Raw genomic sequence first — 18,051 nt, forward strand, 5'->3', positions numbered from 1 at the left:
CCGCCTCATCCCCTCCAGGAGTGCCTTTCCCACCAGCGCCCCCTCAGCGGATCTCTGGACTTCAGAGAAGAGGGAATATGGAGGGGATGGATGGCCCCTCCACAGCTGGGCATCAGGAGGGCCCCCAACAAATGCCTCTCCGTGGCTAGAGCCCTGGAGCCCTGGGTCTGGGGAGTCCCTTCCCGAAGCCAGTCCCCAGGCCCACACCCTGGGCCACAGCCAGGGGACAGTCTAGTCTCTGGGCAGGTGGGGCACCGAAGTCCTGGGGTGGGGAGGGTGAGGACCCCCACCCTCCAGGGGCCTTACGTGAACCCCCACATACTGGAGACACGGGACAGATCCCACCCTCTGGGGACATGGTGGGGGCCAGAGCCCCGCCCTCTGGGGACCAGGAGGAGAGCCCCCCCACTCTGGGACACATGGGGACAGAGCCCCGCCCTCTGGGGACGAGGAGGGCCCCCCCCACTCGGGGACTGGTGGGGACAGCCCTGCCCTCTGGGGACAAGGAGGAGGACACCTACCTCTAGGGACCCGGATTGCTCCAGGCCTGGGTTGGGATCGCCCGCACCCTCCGGCGCCCGGGGACAGGCCCCCCTGACCCTCTAGGGGCCCCACCGCGAGTCCCCTGAGACCCGAACGAGCCCGGAAGCAGGAGCAGAGCGGAGGCTGAGGGGACACACCCGTTTATTGAGCAGCAGAGCCGGGGGCGGGGACAGGGCCGGTGGTCGGTGGCAGTCGGTGGCAGTCGGTGGCGGTGGGTGGCGGTCGCGGCTACATGGTGAGCTCCTGTGGGAGGGTGCAGAGGTGTGGGCTGAGAGGGGGCCCAACAGGGTGGGCGGCGGGGCTGAGAGCGGCCACTCACCATGATGGCGTTGACGATGTCACTCTGGTTGTCCCGCAGAGCCCGCACGGCCCTGGCCCTCGACACGTTGGCTTGCGCCATCACCAGCTCGATGTCCCGGAGCTCCAGGCCTGCCTCATCCACCTGGATGGGGGCAGGCGGGCAGGTTCCGGGGCTGCCGCCCCCCGGAAGGCCCCTACCCCTCCTCCCCCCCACCCCGCGGTGCCCCAGCCTCACCTCCTCCTCCTCCTCCTCCTCCTCCTCCTCCTCCTCTGGCCTCCGCAGCGGCCCCGGCGCAGACTCAGGCACCAGGGCCGATGGCTCAGTGGGCACCTTGAACTTCTCGGCGGCAGCCCTGTGCACTTGCTGCGACAGGTCCTCGATCTGCAGGGCGGGCACAGCGGTCAGGTCGCCCCCCGGCCCCCCACCCCCCCCACCCCCCACCCCCACCAGACCTTGGCCTCCCCGAAGACCACGTAGGTGTCGGAGGCTGGGCTCTTGAAGACGTCGGGCTTGGCGATGACAAACAGGATGTTCTTGGACTTCTGGATGGTGATCCTGGTGACCCCCTGGATTTGCCGCAGGCCCAGCTTGGACATCGCCTGGGGACACGGCAGGCTCACCCTGGGCACTGGGGGGTCCCAGGCCGAGGCGGGGAGGAGCCGGCCCCGAGGGGTGGCAGCATCCCGGCAGGGGCTGAAGCCTCTCCCGCCAAGTCTGGGGGCCCCTCTGTGGGCTCTGGGCCAGCCCGGGACACTGGCCCCCAGGGACAGTGGGGTGCCGGTGTACCATCTCCATGGAGGCTCTGGCCCCAGCACCTCCACTGCCCAACAGCCTCACTGGTGGCATCATCAGCCCCTGGGGGTGAAGGGTCCCTTCCTACACCCTCCCCAGCAGCCCCACAGCACCCCCCCACCTTCCGGGCCTTCTTCTCACTGCGACTCTGCTTGGCTTTGGCCACGGTCTCTTCGCTGCCACCGGCTGCGGGGGCCTGGGGAGGACGGGGTTTGAGGAACTGAGGGTGGGGCATCGGGGAGCCCTCCCAGGGGTGCCCCCTTCCCCCCGGGCCGGGCACCTGGGCTGGGCACTGCGCTGGCTGTACCCCCGAGGCATCGTGCTCCTCTGGCTCTGCCGACGACTCCCCGTGGCTGTCCGAGTGTGGGCTGGATCCTGGCGCCCTGGGGGGCGAGTCTGGGTGCGGGCGGGTGGGGGGATGAGGACGGCCGCAACCCCGGGCCCCCACCTGCCGCCCGCGGTCCCTGCTCCGGACAACTCGCTGCCTGGCCTCACCTTCCTCTGGGCTGTCCTGGTCAGCCTGCTGCCCGGCGGCAGGGGGGCCCCGAGGCCCAGGAGGCACTTGGCAGGGGGGCGCGGTCCGCCAGGCCCGGTCTTTGGCATGGGTGTCCCCCGCCGGGGCTGTCCTGGGGCCAGGGAGGGCGGCAGGGGGCGGGAGGCCCCCCCTTGGCCCAGCCCCGGGAGGTCCCGGGGTCCCTGAGAGGGCAGCTGGTGCCTGCGGGGTTCCCGCCAGGGGCTCCCCGGCCTCCAAGTCTTCCCTGAGGCCCCGGCAGGGGCAGGAGGCGCCGAGGACCCCGGGGCTCAGGGCTGCCTCTGCGGGGCCCCCGGGGGTGCAGGGCTCGCGGGCCAGGGCCCGGCCGGGGCTTCCTGGCAACTGCGCTGCCACCCCGGGGCTCCCGCAGACCCCCCGTGCCCTCTCCCCGCCGCCGGGGCCCGGCGCGGGCTCCTGCCCGGAGGCTGCGGGCGGGCTGGGCACTGGCTCTGGGCGGCAGCCGCCCTCCGGCCTCGGTCCCACCTCCGCAGCGCCGGGACACCGGGGCCAAGCCGCAGGATGCGCCCCCGGGCCACGCTGCCCCGTAGCCTTCCCGGCTCCCTGGGGGACCGGCTCCAGGCCGCGCGCCCCTGGACTCTCACCCCCTGGGGCCTCCCCCGGGGCCGAGCGGGGCTCAGCTCGGGCTCCAGCGCGCACGCGGGCACCGGGACGGCTTCCCTGCTCGGGCGCCGCCGGACCCTCGGCTGCTCCCTCCCGGGCAGAGGCGGCCTTCGGTGAGTCCCGGGTTTCCGCCGCAGCCCCTGGGCACTCCGGGATCTCTGGGGCTGACGCTAGCAGTTCTGGGGCCTCCGTGGCAGGTTCTGGATGTTCTGGGGCCTCTGTGGCAGGCTCTAGGCATTCTGGAGCCTCTGTGGCAGGTTCTGGATGTTCTGGAGCTTCCATGGCAGGGTCCGAATGTTCTGGGGCTTCCATGGCAGGTTCTGGATATTCTGGTGCCTCCATGGAAGGCTCTGGATGTTCTAGGGCCTCGGTGGCAGGCTCCGGGTGTTCTGGGGCCTCCATAGCAGGTTCTAGATGTTCTGGGGCCTCCATGGAAGGCTCTGGACGTTCTAGGGTCTTGGTGGAAGGCTCCAGGCATACTGGGGCCTCTATGGCAGGTTCTGAGTGTCCTGGGGCCTCCATGGAAGGCTCCAGGCATTCTAGGGCCTTGGTGGCAGGCTCCGGGCATTCTGGGGCCTCTGTGGCAGGTTCTGGATATTCTGGGGCCTCCGTCGCAGGTTCTGGATGTTCTGGGGCCTCCATGGAAGGCTCTGCATGTTCTAGGGCCTTGGTAGCAGGTTCTGGATGTTCTGGGGCCTCCATAGAAAGCTCTGGATGTTCTAGGGCCTTGGTAACAGGTTCTGGATGTTCTGGAGCCTCCATGGAAGGCTCTGGATGTTCTAGGGCCTTGGTAGCAGGTTCTGGATGTTCTTGGGCCTCCATGGAAAGCTCTGGATGTTCTAGGGCCTTGGTAGCAGGTTCTGGATGTTCTGGGGCCTCCATGGAAGGCTCTGGATGTTCTAGGGCCTTGGTAGCAGATTCTGGATGTCCTGGGGCCTCCATGGAAGGCTCTGGATGTTCTAGAGCCTTGGTAGCAGGTTCTGGATGTTCTGGGGCCCCCATGGAAGGCTCTGGATGTTCTAGGGCCTCAGTGGCAGGCTCCGGGCATTCTGGGACCTCCACGGCAGGTTCTGGATGTTCTTGGAGCTTGGTAGCAGGTTCTGGATGTTGTGGGGCCTCCATGGAAGGCTCTGGACGTTCTAGGGCCTCAGTGGGAGGCTCTGGGCATTCTGGGGCCTCCGTGGCAGGTTCTAGGTGTCCTGGGGCCTCCATGGAAGGCTCCAGGCATTCTAGGGCCTTGATGGTGGGCTCCAGGTATTCTGGGGCCTTGGTGGCAGGCTCTGGGCATTCTGGGGTCTCTGTGGCAGGTTCTGGATGTTCTGGGGCCTCCATGGAAGGCTCCAGGCATTCTAGGGCCTCGGTGGTAAGCTCCGGGTGTTCTGGGGCCTTGGTGGCAGGTTCTGGGTGTTCTGGGACCTCCATGGAAAGCTCCAGGTGTTCTAGGGCCTCAGTGGCAGGTTCCGGGTGTTCTGGGGCCTCGGTGGCAGGTTCTGGGTATTCTAGGGCCTCCATGGAAGGCTCTGTATGTTCTAGGGCCTTGGTGGCAGGCTCCGGGCATTCTGGGGCCTCTTTGGCAAGTTCTGGATGTTCTGAGGCCTCCGTGGAAGGCTCCAGGCATTCTAGGACCTCAGTGGCAGGCTCTGGGCATTCTGGAGCCTCCGTGGCAGGTTCTGGGTGTCCTGGGGCCTCCATGGAAAGCTCCAGGCATTCTAGGGCCTCCGTGGCAGGCTTTAGGCATTCTGGGGCCTCCGTGGCAGGTTCTGGGTGTCTTGGGGCCTCCATGGAAAGCTCCAGGCATTCTAGGGCCTCGGTGGCAGGCTCTGGGCATTCTGGGACCTCCGTGGCAGGTTCTGGATGTCCTGGGGCCTCCATGGAAAGCTCCAGGCATTCCAGGGCCTCAGTGGCAAGCTTTGGGCATTCTGGGGCCTCCGTGGCAGGTTCTGGGTGTCTTGGGGCCTCCATGGAAAGCTCCAGGCGTTCTAGGGCCTCAGTGGCAGGCTCCAGGTGTTCTGGGGCTGCCGTGGCAGGTTCTGGATGTTCTGGGGCCTCCATAGAAGGCTCCAGGCATTCTAGGGCCTTGGTGGCAGGCTCTGGGCATTCTGGGGCCTCCATGGCAGGTTCTGGGCGTTCTGGGACCTCCATGGAAAGCTCTAGGCATTCTAGGGCCTCAGTGGAAGGCTGTGGGTGTTCTGGGGCCTCTGTGGCAGGTTCTGGGTATCTTGGGGCCTCCATGGAAAGTTCCAGGAGTTCTAGGGTGTTGGTGGCAGGCTCCGGGTGTTCTGGGGTCGCCGTGGCAGGTTCTGGGTATTCTGGGGCTTCCATGGAAAGCTCGAGGCATTCTAGGGCTTCAGTGGCAGGCTCCGGGTGTTCTGAGGCCTCCGTGGCAGGTTCTGGATGTTCTGGGACCTCCATGGAAGGCTCTGGGCATTCTAGGGCCTCGATAGCAGGCTCCGGGTGTTCTGGGGCCTCCATGGTAGGTTCTGGGTGTCCTGGGACCTCCATGGAAAGCTCCAGGAGTTCTAGGGTCTTGGTGGCAGGCTCCGAGTGTTCTGGGGCCTCCCTGGAAGGCTCCGGGTGTTCTGAGGCCTCTGTGGAAGGCTCTGGGTGTTCTAGGGCCTCGATAGCAGGCTCCGGGTGTTCTGGGGCCTCCATGACAGGTTCTGGGCATCCTAGGGCCGCCATGGAAAGCTCCAGGTGTTCTAGGGCCCTGGTGGTAGGCTCCCGGTGTTCTGGGGCCTCCGTGGCAGGCTTGGAGGGGCCTACAGTTCCCCATGAGGCCCAAGGTGCCCCCGTGTCTGCAGCTGGCTCCAGGCCATCCAGCTGGACCTGCTCCCAGGCCTGAGGCTCTGTGTCCCTCTGCTCACATGCTGGCCTCAGCCCCAAGGTCACTTGTCCTTCCTGCCGGGCTGCAGTGGCCACAGGCTCCATCCATGGTGTGCAGCCTGCATCTGTCTGCAGGGTCTGGAGCTTGGCCTCAGCGGCGGGTCCCTGGCCCAAGGGGAGGCCCGCGGCCTGCAGGGGTAGGGGCGGGGCCTCAGACCCAGGGTCTGGGCCTGCCCGTCTCTCCAGGTGCTGCAGAGAGTCGGGGCTTGGTGGGAGGGCCCCCACTGCTGGGGCAGTCTGGGGCTCTGGGCCTAAGGCCGTGTGCTCATCCCCCTGCAGGGACTGAACTGCGCCCGCGGCAGCAGGCCCCCGACCCAGAATGGAGCCCAGCGCCTGCCCCCAGGCCTGAGCGGTCACCCTCGTGAGGTCCGGGGCTTCCTGCGGGGTGTGAGGGGCCTCGGCCGCAGCACATGCCCGGCCTGAGCCCTGGCCTGGCCCGGCGACCTTGGCACCTGGGGCCTGGCGCCCGGTGGCTCGGCTGGCCTCTTCCTCGCAGATCCCGGGAGCAGGCTCGCCAGGGCTGTCGTGGAGCAGGGCCGTGGGTCGTGCGTGGGGCTCCTCGCTGTACAGCCTCTCGTCATCTGCCCCCGCGTAGGAGGCCGAGTCGGGGTCGGAGGAGGCCGCCGAGGTGTCATCCCGGAAGGCAAAGGCCTCGTCCATGCCCTCGGTGATGGAGAGATCGGACAGGGACTGCAGGGAGGAGGCAAACGTGCTGTCGTCCTCGCCCTCCCCAGCAGCATCCCCTCCAGGGACAGAGGCCTCTTCCTCCTCCTGCTCCTCCTCTTCCTCCTCCTCGGGGGCCCTCGGTGTCACCTCCACGGCCTCCACCTGGAAGATGAGGCTGCCCCGGAAGGGCAGGAGGGCGGCGGGGATCATGGGGTCGTTGGCCAGGAAGTCCAGCTCGAAGAAATGGGCCTCCTGGCCCCAGGAAGAGCTGCTGTCGGCTGAGATGCTGGACTCCGGGGATGGGGGGCCGGGGGGCCCCGTGTAGGGCAGCTCCTGCTCATCTGCTACAGACCCCTGTGGGGAGAAGCCCCAGCCCGAGGGGACATCCAGCCCTTCGGCTGGGGCCAGCAGGCTCAGGGAGCAGGACGGGGACGAGGCCCAGCTGTCCCCATCTGCCGTGATGTAAGAGCCCGAGGGCGAGGCAGGTGGCGAGTCCCCTGGCTCCGCCGGGGCGTCCCGGGCATCCCTGCGGGACCCGGGGCCAAGGAGCAGGGCAGAGGCGGTCTCGGTGGGGGTGGAGGGTGGCGTGAAGTAGGACTCAGGGTCTGGGACAGGGCAAGGCACAGGAGGGTCACCCTGAGAACACAACGCGGGGGGTGGGTTCAGGCTGGGGTGCCCACCCTCCCGGTCCCTGAGCTCTGGCAGGGCTGCCCTGGGCAGCAGGGGCACCCGGAGGGTCTCCTCGCCCATCACGATCCGGGGCTCCATGGTGGCTGGGGGAGGACCCCCGGCGGGCCGGGCCTCGGGGGGGCCCAGGCTAGGGCTGCCTTCTGCGGGGACCGCCCAGGCTGAAGGGGTGCCGCTTGGCCCTGCATCCCAGCTGGCTCCCTCTGGCGGGGGCCGGGCACCCGGCTTGCTGGGCAGAAACTCCAGGGCCAGGGCACTGGGTCCGGGGGTCAGGGCACAGTGCTCCAGCCGGTCCCCTCTTGGGGTGGTGGCCGAGGCCACATCACAGGACGACTCTGTGGAAAGAGAGGGCCATGAGGAGGGCAGACATCCTCGGGGAGCCGAAGAACCTCTGGGAGCCCGAACCCGGAGGGGACAGCCTGGGGCCGGGGGGTGGGTGGTGTCTGAGGCTCGGCAGGCGGGGGGCTAGCACCTGTCTCCACCGACACTGGCTGGCTGGCCCCCTGCCCGCAGTCTGTGCTGGGCTCGGCTGGTGACCTCTCTGACCTGCATCAGAAGCTCCCAGGGGAACGGCACTTGCACCCCGCTGGCTCTGGAACACTCTAGGTGTCACACCTCCTGTGCGTGGGGGTCTCACCTCCCTGCCTCAGCTCTCTCCCTGCTGCCCACACCGGAGGCCAGCCTCTCGGGGAGCCATCCGGCTCTGCCCCAGGTTCCAGCTGCCGAGCTGGTGCAGAGGAGGGGAGGCAGGGCCACCGCGGGTGTGTCCTCAGGCCACGGGTCCCACGGAGGCTGAGCTGCAGGGGTTGGTGCTGGCAGTGATGGGATTTGTGGGAAAGAGGGCAGCTGTGGGAATGGGCCCTGGGGGCTGCAGGATCATGAGACTGGCCAGGCCTCTTTATGGTGACAGCGGCCCCAGGGCTGTGGGTCCCAGGGCTGCCTAGACCCTGACTCTGTTCTTGGGGAGGTTCCTGCTCTATCACGTTCACCCTCGGTCACCCCACAGGGATCTCTGCCTCAGGGGTCTGTCTGCAAAGCTGAGTATCTGATTAGAGGCGAAGCTTTTAGGAAGGGGCAGCATCCTGCCCCCTTGGGCCCCCTGCTGGGATTCAGAGAGGCCATGGGGGTCTTGAGAAGGGGGTCCTTCGGGCCACTGCAGCGTGGCATACACCCAACGCCCGGAGGTGGGTGTGGTGGGTGGGGTGGGGTGGACACAGGCTCCAGGTGCTGAGCCTGTGGTACCCTTGCCCGCCTGCCCTGGGGCGGGGAGAGGCCAGAGCCAGGCCAAGGGAGGTGGTGAAGGGAAGCCAAAGGTCAAAAGGTTTTTGTAAGCACCCAAGGTCATCAAGCAGCCTGAGCAGAGCCAGCCTGAGATGCTGGGTCCGGGCAGGCCCAGCCTCCACCCGCTTTACCAGAGGCCAAAGGGGGCCAGGGCCCCGGCCCAGTGCTGTGCTGGTCAGTGACACTGCCAGGTGATGCGCGCACAGCTTGGTGCCCTTGGCCCTCCAGGAGTCACCGCTGACCTCCTGCTGGGCCACCCTGGTCCTTCCAGACCTGGGCAGACGCCTCCACTCCGCGGACACTTGCTGAGCTAGCATCTCCAAGGCTGCGGGCACTGCCCCCCGCCCTCGGGGACCGGCCCCCTGGCCACCCCAGGCGCCAGCTCCAGCCCTGTTGCTCCTTTCAAGACCCCAGTCGCTGGCCGTGCGGCGGCTGCAGCATCTAAAGGGCGAGTCCCCCGCGGGGCTGGGGGTGAGGCTGAGAACCCCTCGCCTCTGGTCCAGAGCCTCAGGCCTGCCTGGCCCGCAGCTCCTCGCAGACAATGGGGCCGCGGAGCCTGGAGGGCGGGCCACGGGCCTGAGCCACGGGCCCCCGGGATGCTCGCAAGCCCCCCCGCCCTTCCCGCAGTCCAGAGCTGGGCCTGTGGGGCGGGGAAGGGGTCAGGATGGCTGGGAGCGCAGGCCGAGACCAGACGGGGGTGGGGGACGGCGGAGCGGAGCGGCCGGCGGGGGACGGAGACCCAGGGGCAGGGGCAGGGGCAGGGGCAGGGGCAGGGGCAGGGGCAGGGGCAGGGCCGCCGACAGGATCGCAGGGGCCCAGCCCGAGGCCTCACCTGTTTGGGGGCCCGGCCCGCCCGCCTCCGGCAGCAGCGGTTCAGCGCGCGCGGCCTCCCCGGGCATGGCCTGGCCGTGCGCCCGTCCCTCGGCGCCCGCTCCGTCCGCGTGTCCGTCCGGCGGAGCCTGCGCGGCCGCCGCCCCTCGGCCCGGGAGTAGGGGGAGGTCGGCGGCTGACGTCACGCCGCCCCGCCCGCCCGGCGCCCCGGAGGAGCGTGCGCCTGCGCCCCAAGCACTGCGGAGCGCAGCGGGGGTGCGGGGCCCCCTCCCCGCCCGGCTGCGCCCTCCTCCGGCGTCGCGCCGCCGCGCCTTTCCCGCGGCATCCTCCCGGGTCGCGAGGGGCCGGGCCGGCCGGAGGCTGGGCGGACCCCAGGGAGCATCACCCGAAGCCGAAGCCGGCTCCGCAGGAGGCGGGGGCGGCGCGGGGCGCGGGGCGCGGGGCGCGGGGAGCGGGGCAGGTGGCGGCGCGGTCCTGGGGCCCGGCCTCCCGCGCCCCCCGCCTCCATCCCGGGGGTGAGCAGGAGCCGCAGCTCCATGCTGATTGGCCGGTCGTCGCACGTCGGTCTCCGTGGCAACCGCCTCCCGGCTCCATGGAAACCGAGACGGGAGCCGGCGCGGCTGGAGCGCGGGGAAGGCAGCCCGGGGGAGCAGGGCGGACGGTCCGCGCACCCCGCAACCCCGCTCCCGGGCTCCCCCGGGCTCCCGGCGGAGGAAGAGGAGCGCCACGCCTTCCTGGGCCTGGGCCGCCGCCCCCCCATCTCCCCTCCCCAGCCCCCCCAGCCTCCCCCGCCCGCCTCCCGCGCTCGCACCCGCCCAGTGCCAGGCTCCGGCTCCGCGAGACACATGAGCATTGTGCCCCCCCCCCCCCCCCCCCCCGAGCTGGGCGGCGGCAGGGAATCAGAGCGGTCATTGTGGCGGCGGCGGGGGGCGGGGCGTCTCCCCAACCCTGTCTCCTGCGGCCACCCCTGCATCCTGCACCCCCCAGCCGCTGATGGAGCGTCTCTCCCCTGCTGGGACCCTCTGCATCCACCTTCATTCTCGCCTTCCGGCTCTTCCAAGTTGCCCCCCCCACAGCCCGGCTGCCCTGGCGGAGACCTTCATGCTCCCTCTGCTCTGCGCACCGCGACCACCCGGCCCGCACCAACCTCCCAGAAACCAAAAGCCCTTCCGTGTGCCTTCTGGTCTGGGCAGGGTGGCCTCGGCTTGTCTGCTCTTCCTGACAGTAGACACAAGACACACAATCCCAACACAACTCTCACACACGAAGAGTGAGGTGATGCGGCGAGGGTCCCCAGGGCTGCAGGAACAGCCTGCTGACACAAGGGGCCCTTGACCACGTTTCCGGACCCCAGTCTGCTCCCAGGAGGAGGACCAGACGGACATATTCATCTCCATGTAGGGCTGGAGTCCCACTGACAATTCTAGGAGGGTCAGGGGGAGGCCTGCTCCTTCCCCACCGGGATCACCTGCCCCTCTGCCCCACTGAGAAGCCCCAAGGGTAGGGGTGGTAGCACTGGCTAGGAGGAGCCCACGGCAGGGTTTCAGCCCAGGAAGTACTCCTAGGGCCCAGGATGGCCCAGCAGGGACTATTGTCACTGGAGCCACAGGCCACTAGAGTAGCACAGACAGGATGGACCTGCTGAAATAAAAAATTTGAATGTAATAGCCGGACTGACTGTTCAGGAGGCAATACAAAAAATCACCTGTCACGCCAGAAAGATCAAGGAAGAATCCAAGACCCAGGAAGGTCACAACTAGAATAAGAAAAAGTAATCAACTGATGCCAAAACTAAGATGAAGATGCTGGAATTACCTGATAAGGATTTTAAATCAGCCATCATGGAAGCGGTGCCATGCGAAATAAGTTTCTTTTGGAGCAAATGGAAAACGTCAGCAAAGAAACAGACGTTATGAAATGGAAACAAACCAAGATCACGGAACGATATAGAATCACTGAAAGGAAGCACTTGCTGAGCAGTTTATCAGTGGCCAGAGATGACAGAGGACATCCAAGTGAGGCTGGGATGGGTCCACAGAATGTACTCAACTGAGTAATAACGACAAGAAAAACGTTGGGCAAGAGAGGCTGAGGACCGTGCGGGATGACAACATAAGACCCTGCTCATGTACCTGGAGTCCCAGAAGAAGAGCAGTAAAGAGGGCAGTTGAAGAGTATTCAGACATGATGGCTGAAACTCCCCAAATAGGCAAAAGATAGAAACTTACAGATGCAAGAGCTGAGGGACGGTCAAATATGATACATCCAAGGAAATTCACATCCGGACACTTGACCTCTAACTTGTGAGCACTGGGGACAAAGTCACAGCAGTGGCCAGAGAGAACACAAGACCCATGGGGACTGCCAAGGAGAACCGCAGCGCGCTTCTGGTCCAAAGCCAGAGGCCAGGAGGAAGCTGCGACAGGCCTTCAAGTGTGGAAAGCAAGGCTCATCGGAGAAGGCAGGCACACAGGAAGGAATGGGAAGTGTGCTCTGAGGGAGGGGGCACTGGAGGCTCCAGCACCAGCAGAGCACCCCACAAGCCTGGGGGAGGGGGCGAAAAGAGTACAGGAAGGGCAGAGGGATGGGCACAATGATGGGCACTCCTCCTCCTCCTGAGTGCCCGGTGGCATGTGTGACCACTGAAACAAACGAGAACTCCAGCTGACACCCGACAGGATTCTTAAAAGCAGCGATGGCAAAGGGACCGACATGGAAGCAGTGTGCACATGTGACCCAAAGTATACATGCTGCTGGGAGCAGATTGGGGGGACCTCACATGAGTGTGTCTCTACACCCAGAACAACCGTTAAGACCATACAAGATGACACCCCAAACCACTATATGTAAGTCAAAATAGGGTCCTTTAAAATGTTCAGAGTCCACAGCGGTGGAGCCTGGGGGGCTTAGAGGGTGGAGCGTCTGCCTTCAGCTCAGGTCATGATCCTGGGGTCCTGGGATCGAGCCCCATGTCGGGCTCCCTGCTCAGTGGGGAGTCTGATTCTCCCTCTCCCTCTGCCCCTCTCCCCCCTGCTTGTGCTCTCACTCTCTCTCTCAAATAAATAAATAAAATGTTTATTTTATTTTTTAAAGATTTTAATTATTTATTCATGAGAGACAGAGACAGAGAGAGAGAGAGAGAGAGGCAGAGACACAGGCAGAGGGAGAAGCAGGCTCCATGCAAGGAGCCTGATGTGGGACTCAATCCCATGTTCCCAGGATCATGTCCTGGACTGAATGCGGTGCTAAACCTCTAAGCCATCGGGGCTGCCCAAAATATTTATTTTTTTTTTAAAAACATTTTATTTATTTATCCATGAGAGACAGAGAGAGAGAGAGGCAGAGACACAGGCAGAGGGAGAAGCAGGCTCCCTGCAGGGAGCCTGATGTGGGACTTGATTCTGAGTCTCCAGGACCACGCCCTGGACTGAAGGTGGTGCTAAACCGCTGAGCCACCCGGGCTGCCCAAATGTTTATTCTTAAAAAAATATTTTACTTAGGGGTGCCTGGATGGCCCTAAATAAATGTTTAAAAATAAATGTTCAGGGATGCCTGGATGGCTTAGCAGTTGGGCGCCTGCCTTCAGCTCACGATGAAGGAGCACGTCCTAACTCATTTCCTGAAGCAAAATTAAAACCAGGCAGAGTACCAGAAACAAACAAGAAACCACAGCTCAACCTCTCCCACAAACTTAGGCACAAACATTCTCAGTAAAATATTGGCAAATCAAATCTGACATTGTATAAAAAGAAGTAGACACCCCTGAGCAGATGGATTTTTTTTTCCAGGTGTGCACGGGCCATTCAACATTTAAAATCACTTGTGTCATCCACCATACCAACAAGCTAAAGAAGAGAAGTTACGTGACCATATTGAGTGACACAAGACACATCTGACATAACCCAACAGCCGTCCAGAGTGTAGAAACTTTTTCAGCAGGTTAAAATCAAAGTGATGAAGATCACTTGTAAAAGCCTTAAAGCCAACAGTGCGTGGTGGTGAAAGACTGCTCTTGGAGGCCGAGGCAAGACATGGACACCTGTTGCCCCCTGGGTTCAACACAGGGCTGCGGATCCTAACCCACGGTGAGGCAAGAAAAGAAGTAAGGGCTGCCAGACTTCCAGAATGGGAGCAGTTTCACTGGCCAGCTTCCCAGCAAAACTGGTGGAAATTATATGACTGTTAAAACTTCTGGAAATGCTCTGATGGGCAAACAAATGAAAAAAAGCACTATTCAAGAGAATTGGTGCAAAGTTTTTATTTTTGTAAAGATGTATTTATTTTAAAGAGGGGGGAAAGCACAAGTGCACATGGGGGGGGGGCAGAGGGAGAGAACCTCAAGCAGATTGTGCACTGAGTGTAAAGCCTGATGTGGGGCCCGATCTCACCACCCTGAGGTCACAAACTAAGCTGAAACCAAGAGTTGGATGCTTCACCAACTGAGCCATGCAGAGGCCCTGAGTTAAGAAAGCAGAGTCAGTGTTATTTGAGCCAAGCTGCTCCCTCCCTCCCTTCTCCTCTCCCCAAGGTACAGAACCCATCTAACTGCCAAGAACACGGGGGCCCAGGTCACTTAGCATTTCTTTCTTTTTTTAAAAAAATATTTATTTATTTATTGATGATAGACGAGAGAGAGAGAGAGAGAGAGAGAGAGAGAAGCAGGCTCCACGCCAGGAGCCCAATGCGGGACTTGATCCCGGGACTCCAGGATCGCGCCCTGGGCCAAAGGCAGGTGCCAAACCACTGAGCCACCCAGGGATCCCCCACTTAGCATTTCTTATCCTGTCCTGACCCCTGCTGCTGAGGCTGAGTTCCAGGCAAGTGTGATCAAGGTGGGGCTCCCTTCCTCTTTAGCCCCCACTTGTGGGAGACCTTCCCTTGGGCCTGGCACACCATGCCAGCCTGGCGACCCCTCTTGCACCCCAAAGCCATGGTTCCACTCCAGAAGAGGCTGCTGTCCCCCTCCACTGAGTGCTCAGCTCCCAGGCTGGGGGTGCCTCTCATAAGCTTGCTTTGAGTCCCGGCTGAGAATTTGCCAGGCCCTAAAGTGGACAGCTCCCAATCTCTTCCCATAGGAGTGGACTTCCCTTGCAATAAAGCTCAGGCAAGTTTTGACCCAAGAGTGTCCTCAGGACAGTGGACGTTGTGGTCAAAGGCATTTGGGAGGAGATTCACAGAGCCAGTGAAGCCACTGCCTAGACAGCAGGCCAGGGTGACTGTGGGCATACCCATGCCCCCCCACCCCCCGCCGAGGTGCAACACGGCAGGGGAAAGGAGCAGACTCACCAAAAGAGGCTAGCCAGTCCCCAAGCAAACAAGCACATAACAGTAACACGCCCTAGAGGAGGGGGGTACTGGGCCAGAACCCAGAGTTGTTACAGTATTTTATTAAAAATGCCTAGTTTCCAACAAAAAAATTACCAGGCACACAGAGGAGTGTATGACCTGTATACTGGCAAGAAAGCGGGCAACAGAAACTGCTTTTGAGAGGAACTAGATGCCACATCTCACAAAGACTCTGAGGTAGCCATTGTAAATATGTTCACAGCTAAAGGACAGCATGACTACAGTAAAGGAAGGTATCAGAAGGTCACATCAAGTAGAGAAGATTCATAAAACACAGAAATGATGAGATTCACTTTAGGGACCAAACAGAAGATATGAACTGGCAGGAGAATTTGTGAACTTGAAGACAGATCATAGGAGATTATGCTAGCCTAAGAACAGAGAAAAAATGAACAGAGTCCCTGAGAAATGTGGAACACATTAACTGGCCCAATACACATAATGGGAAACCAGGAGGAGAGAGAACTTTCAAAGAAGGCACAGCTGCAAACCTCCTAAGTTGAAAAACCTCCCATATATTCAGGAAGCTCAATGGACCCCAGGTAGGATCTATACAGACAGACCCACAAACAGACATATAAAAATGCCAAAAGTCAAAAACAAAATCTTAAAAGCATCAAAAATAATTAGGACTGATAATTAGTTCAGCACAGTTGCAAGATTTAAGATAAGTATACTAAAATCAATTGTTGGGACGCCTGGGTGGCTCAGTGGATGAGTGTCTGCCATCAGCTCAGGATCCTGGGGTCCAGGGATTGAGTCCCACATCGGGCTCCCTGCATGGAGCCTGCCTCTCTGTGTCTCTCATGAATAAATAAAATCTTTAAAAATAAAGTGTTGATCCCGAATAGCTAAAGCACTCCTGAGAAATAACAAGACTTGGAAGCATCACACTCCCTGATTTTAAACTATACTATGATGCAAATAAGGAATCAGATTAATCAAAAAATATGGTACTGGCAGGAAACAGACATACAGATCAATGGAACTGAACAGAGAGCCCAGAAATAAACCCACATTTATGGGGTCAATGAATCCATGACAAAGGTGGTAAGAATGCCTGATGGGGAAGATAATACCAACGAATAGTGCTGGGAAAACTGGACAGCCACATGCAGAAGAGACAGGACCACTTTCTGACACTGTCGACAAAAATAAACTCCAAATGGATTAAAGACCTAAATGTGTGACCCCAAACCCTAAAACTCTCAGAGGAGAGCACAGGCTGTAAGTTCTCTGACGTTGGTCTCAGCAATATTTTCTTTGGACCAGTTTCCTCAGGCAGGGGCAACAAATGCTAAAATGTGGGATGCCCCTTTGGCCCAGGGTGTGATCCCAAAGTTCTAGGATCTAGTCCGGCATTGGGCTCCCTGCGTGGAGCCTACTTCTCCCTCTGCCTGTGTCTCTGCCTTTCTCCATCTCTCATGAATACGTATTTTTTGAAATGCATAGGAAGGAACCATCAACAAAACATAAAGGCCGCCTACTGAATGGCAGCAGGTATCCGTGAACCACACAGCCAAACAGGCGGTTGCAAGAGCCCCAGAAGACCTGAAACAATCTCAAAAACATACAAGAAAATAGGGCTCATGCTTTTTAAAATTCCAGTGTAGTTAACACAGTGTTGTATTAGTTTCAGGTGTACAGCATAGCAAGTCAGCCCTGCCAGAGAATCCCACACTCATCGAGAGCAGCGTGCTTAGCCCCTCCCCTCACATAACTAACCATCCTTAGTTGGGAGTTTTTGGTCTTTTTCCCTTTATTTTTCTTAAATTCCATGAGTGAAATCCTATGGTATCTTAGCTCACTTGGCAGAATACTCTCTGGCTCCATCTACATTGTTGCAAATGGCAAGGTTTATTTTTTTAATGGCTGAGGAATATTCCACAGCATGATACACAATTTAATCTACTCATCAGTTGATGGACTGCTTCCAGAGCTTAGCTATTGTAATTAATGCTGCTATACACACAGGGCTGCAGTATCCCTTTATTTTATTTTTTGTAAATTTATTTTTTATTGGTGTTCAATTTGCCAACATATAGAATAACACCCAGTGCTCATGCCATCAAGTGCCCCCCTCAGTGCCCGTCACCCAGTCACCCCCACCCCCCTCCCCTTCCCCCACCCCTAGTTTGTTTCCCAGTTAGGAGTCTCTCATGTTCTGTTTCCCTTTCTGTGCAGTATCCCTTTGAATTCCTGTTGTTTTTTGGTAAACAGCAGTGCAATTACTGTGTCGTAGGGTAGCTCTATTTTTAACCCTTTGAGGAACCTCCAGTTTTCCAGTGGCCGCACCAGTTTGCATCCTCCCCCCTTTCTCCACATCCTCGCCAACATTCGTGGTTTCCTGTCTTGTTTAGCCATTCTGATGGGTGTGAATTGGTGTCTCATTGTGGTTTTGATTTGTGTTTCTCTGATGGCAAGTGATGCTCAACAACTTTTTTGTGTCCGTTGGCCATCTGGATGTCTTAGGAGACACGTCTGTTCGTGTCTTCTGTCCATTTTAAAATACAAATGGTGTTTTTGGTATTAAGTTCTTTATATATTTTGGTCACCTACCCTTTATTGGATATGTCATTTGCAAATATCTCCTGTCATTCTGTAGGTCTTTAGTTTTGCTGGCTCTTTCCCTTACTGTGCAGAAGCTTTTTAGCTTGATGTAATTCAGGACTCACTTTCTGGTTTCAAAGGGTCCTACAAAGCCAACAATCAAGAGACCGTGTGCTACTGAGAGCCTGGAAATAACCCCAGGCATCCGTGGCCAAGTGAGTTTCAACAAAGATGCCAAGATCATACTATTGAGATCATACTTCTCAAGGGGAAAACAATCTTCTCAATAACGGTGCTGGGACAACTGGAGAGTCACACGGAAGAGAACGAAGTTGACGCTCAGCACACACCAAATTCAAAAGTCAACCCCAAATAGATTAAAAGTAGTAATATATGGGCAGAATTACGAAATTCTTAGAAAACAGGGTATATTTTCATGACCTAGATTCACCAAATGATTTCTGGATATGAGCCCCAAAGCACAAGTAAAAGAAAATACAGTGAATATCACAGGAACTTTGTAGCTTCAAGGACACCACCAAGAAGGTACAACCCACAAAATGGGAGTAAGCATTTGCAGATCATTTATCCAACAAGGCACTGGTTTCTGGAACATACTGTTACAACTCAGACGACCTAACTGCATATGAGACACAGAATGGGAGTAGGTATTTCTCCAAAGATCATGTGAGTGACCAGTAAGCACACATGAAGGTGAAAAGACCGCTGCTGGTTGTGGAAACACCCACTTGATGGCTAGAGTGCTCCCCAGCACCAGCCACAGGGACCTGCCCTGCCTCCTGGAACCTCAAGCGTCTACCACGGGATGAGGGTGTGGAGGACCTCAGGGCCCCTCGCTGTGCCAGGGGGACGTGGGATGGTGCCACGACAGGCAGCCACCCCCCAGGCACTGATCCAAGAACGGACCTAACTGCAGGAGCTAAACCCATCCAACCCAAGGTCACCAGCTAGCAAGGGGGATGCACGGTGTGAAGGGCACAGGGGTCTTCGTGCCAAC

The 18,051-nt window shown here is 60.1% G+C and overlaps 1 protein-coding gene across 1 annotated transcript; it reads right to left on the bottom strand.

The window, feature by feature from the left end:
* Positions 1 to 667: 667 nt before the first annotated feature.
* NACAD (NAC alpha domain containing) lies at positions 668 to 9,283 on the bottom strand. The gene is made up of 8 exons (XM_072777226.1): positions 9,139 to 9,283; positions 2,132 to 7,360; positions 1,917 to 2,032; positions 1,758 to 1,832; positions 1,297 to 1,443; positions 1,079 to 1,225; positions 863 to 985; positions 668 to 786 (listed from the first exon to the last, which is right to left on the bottom strand). Exons 1-8 carry the CDS (start codon positions 9,203 to 9,205, stop codon positions 772 to 774), a joined length of 5,919 nt encoding a protein of 1,972 aa, XP_072633327.1. The 5' UTR covers positions 9,206 to 9,283; the 3' UTR covers positions 668 to 771.
* Positions 9,284 to 18,051: the final 8,768 nt, after the last annotated feature.

The sequence above is a fragment of the Canis lupus genome, chromosome 15 (genome assembly GCF_048164855.1).
Source record: "Canis lupus baileyi chromosome 15, mCanLup2.hap1, whole genome shotgun sequence".
Taxonomy (NCBI): Eukaryota; Metazoa; Chordata; class Mammalia; order Carnivora; family Canidae; genus Canis; species Canis lupus.

Bases quoted from the DNA above. Each gene is read 5' to 3' on its own strand.
- NACAD (XM_072777226.1), bottom strand. From the start codon at position 9,205: ATGCCCGGGGAGGCCGCGCGCGCTGAACCGCTGCTGCCGGAGGCGGGC. The intron at 1,444-1,757 runs GTGGGGGGGTGC...CCGTGTCCCCAG, and splicing joins GTGAGAAGAAGGCCCGGAAG to GCGATGTCCAAGCTGGGCCT. The intron at 986-1,078 runs GTGAGGCTGGGG...GCCCCCATCCAG, and splicing joins AGGAGGAGGAGGAGGAGGAG to GTGGATGAGGCAGGCCTGGA.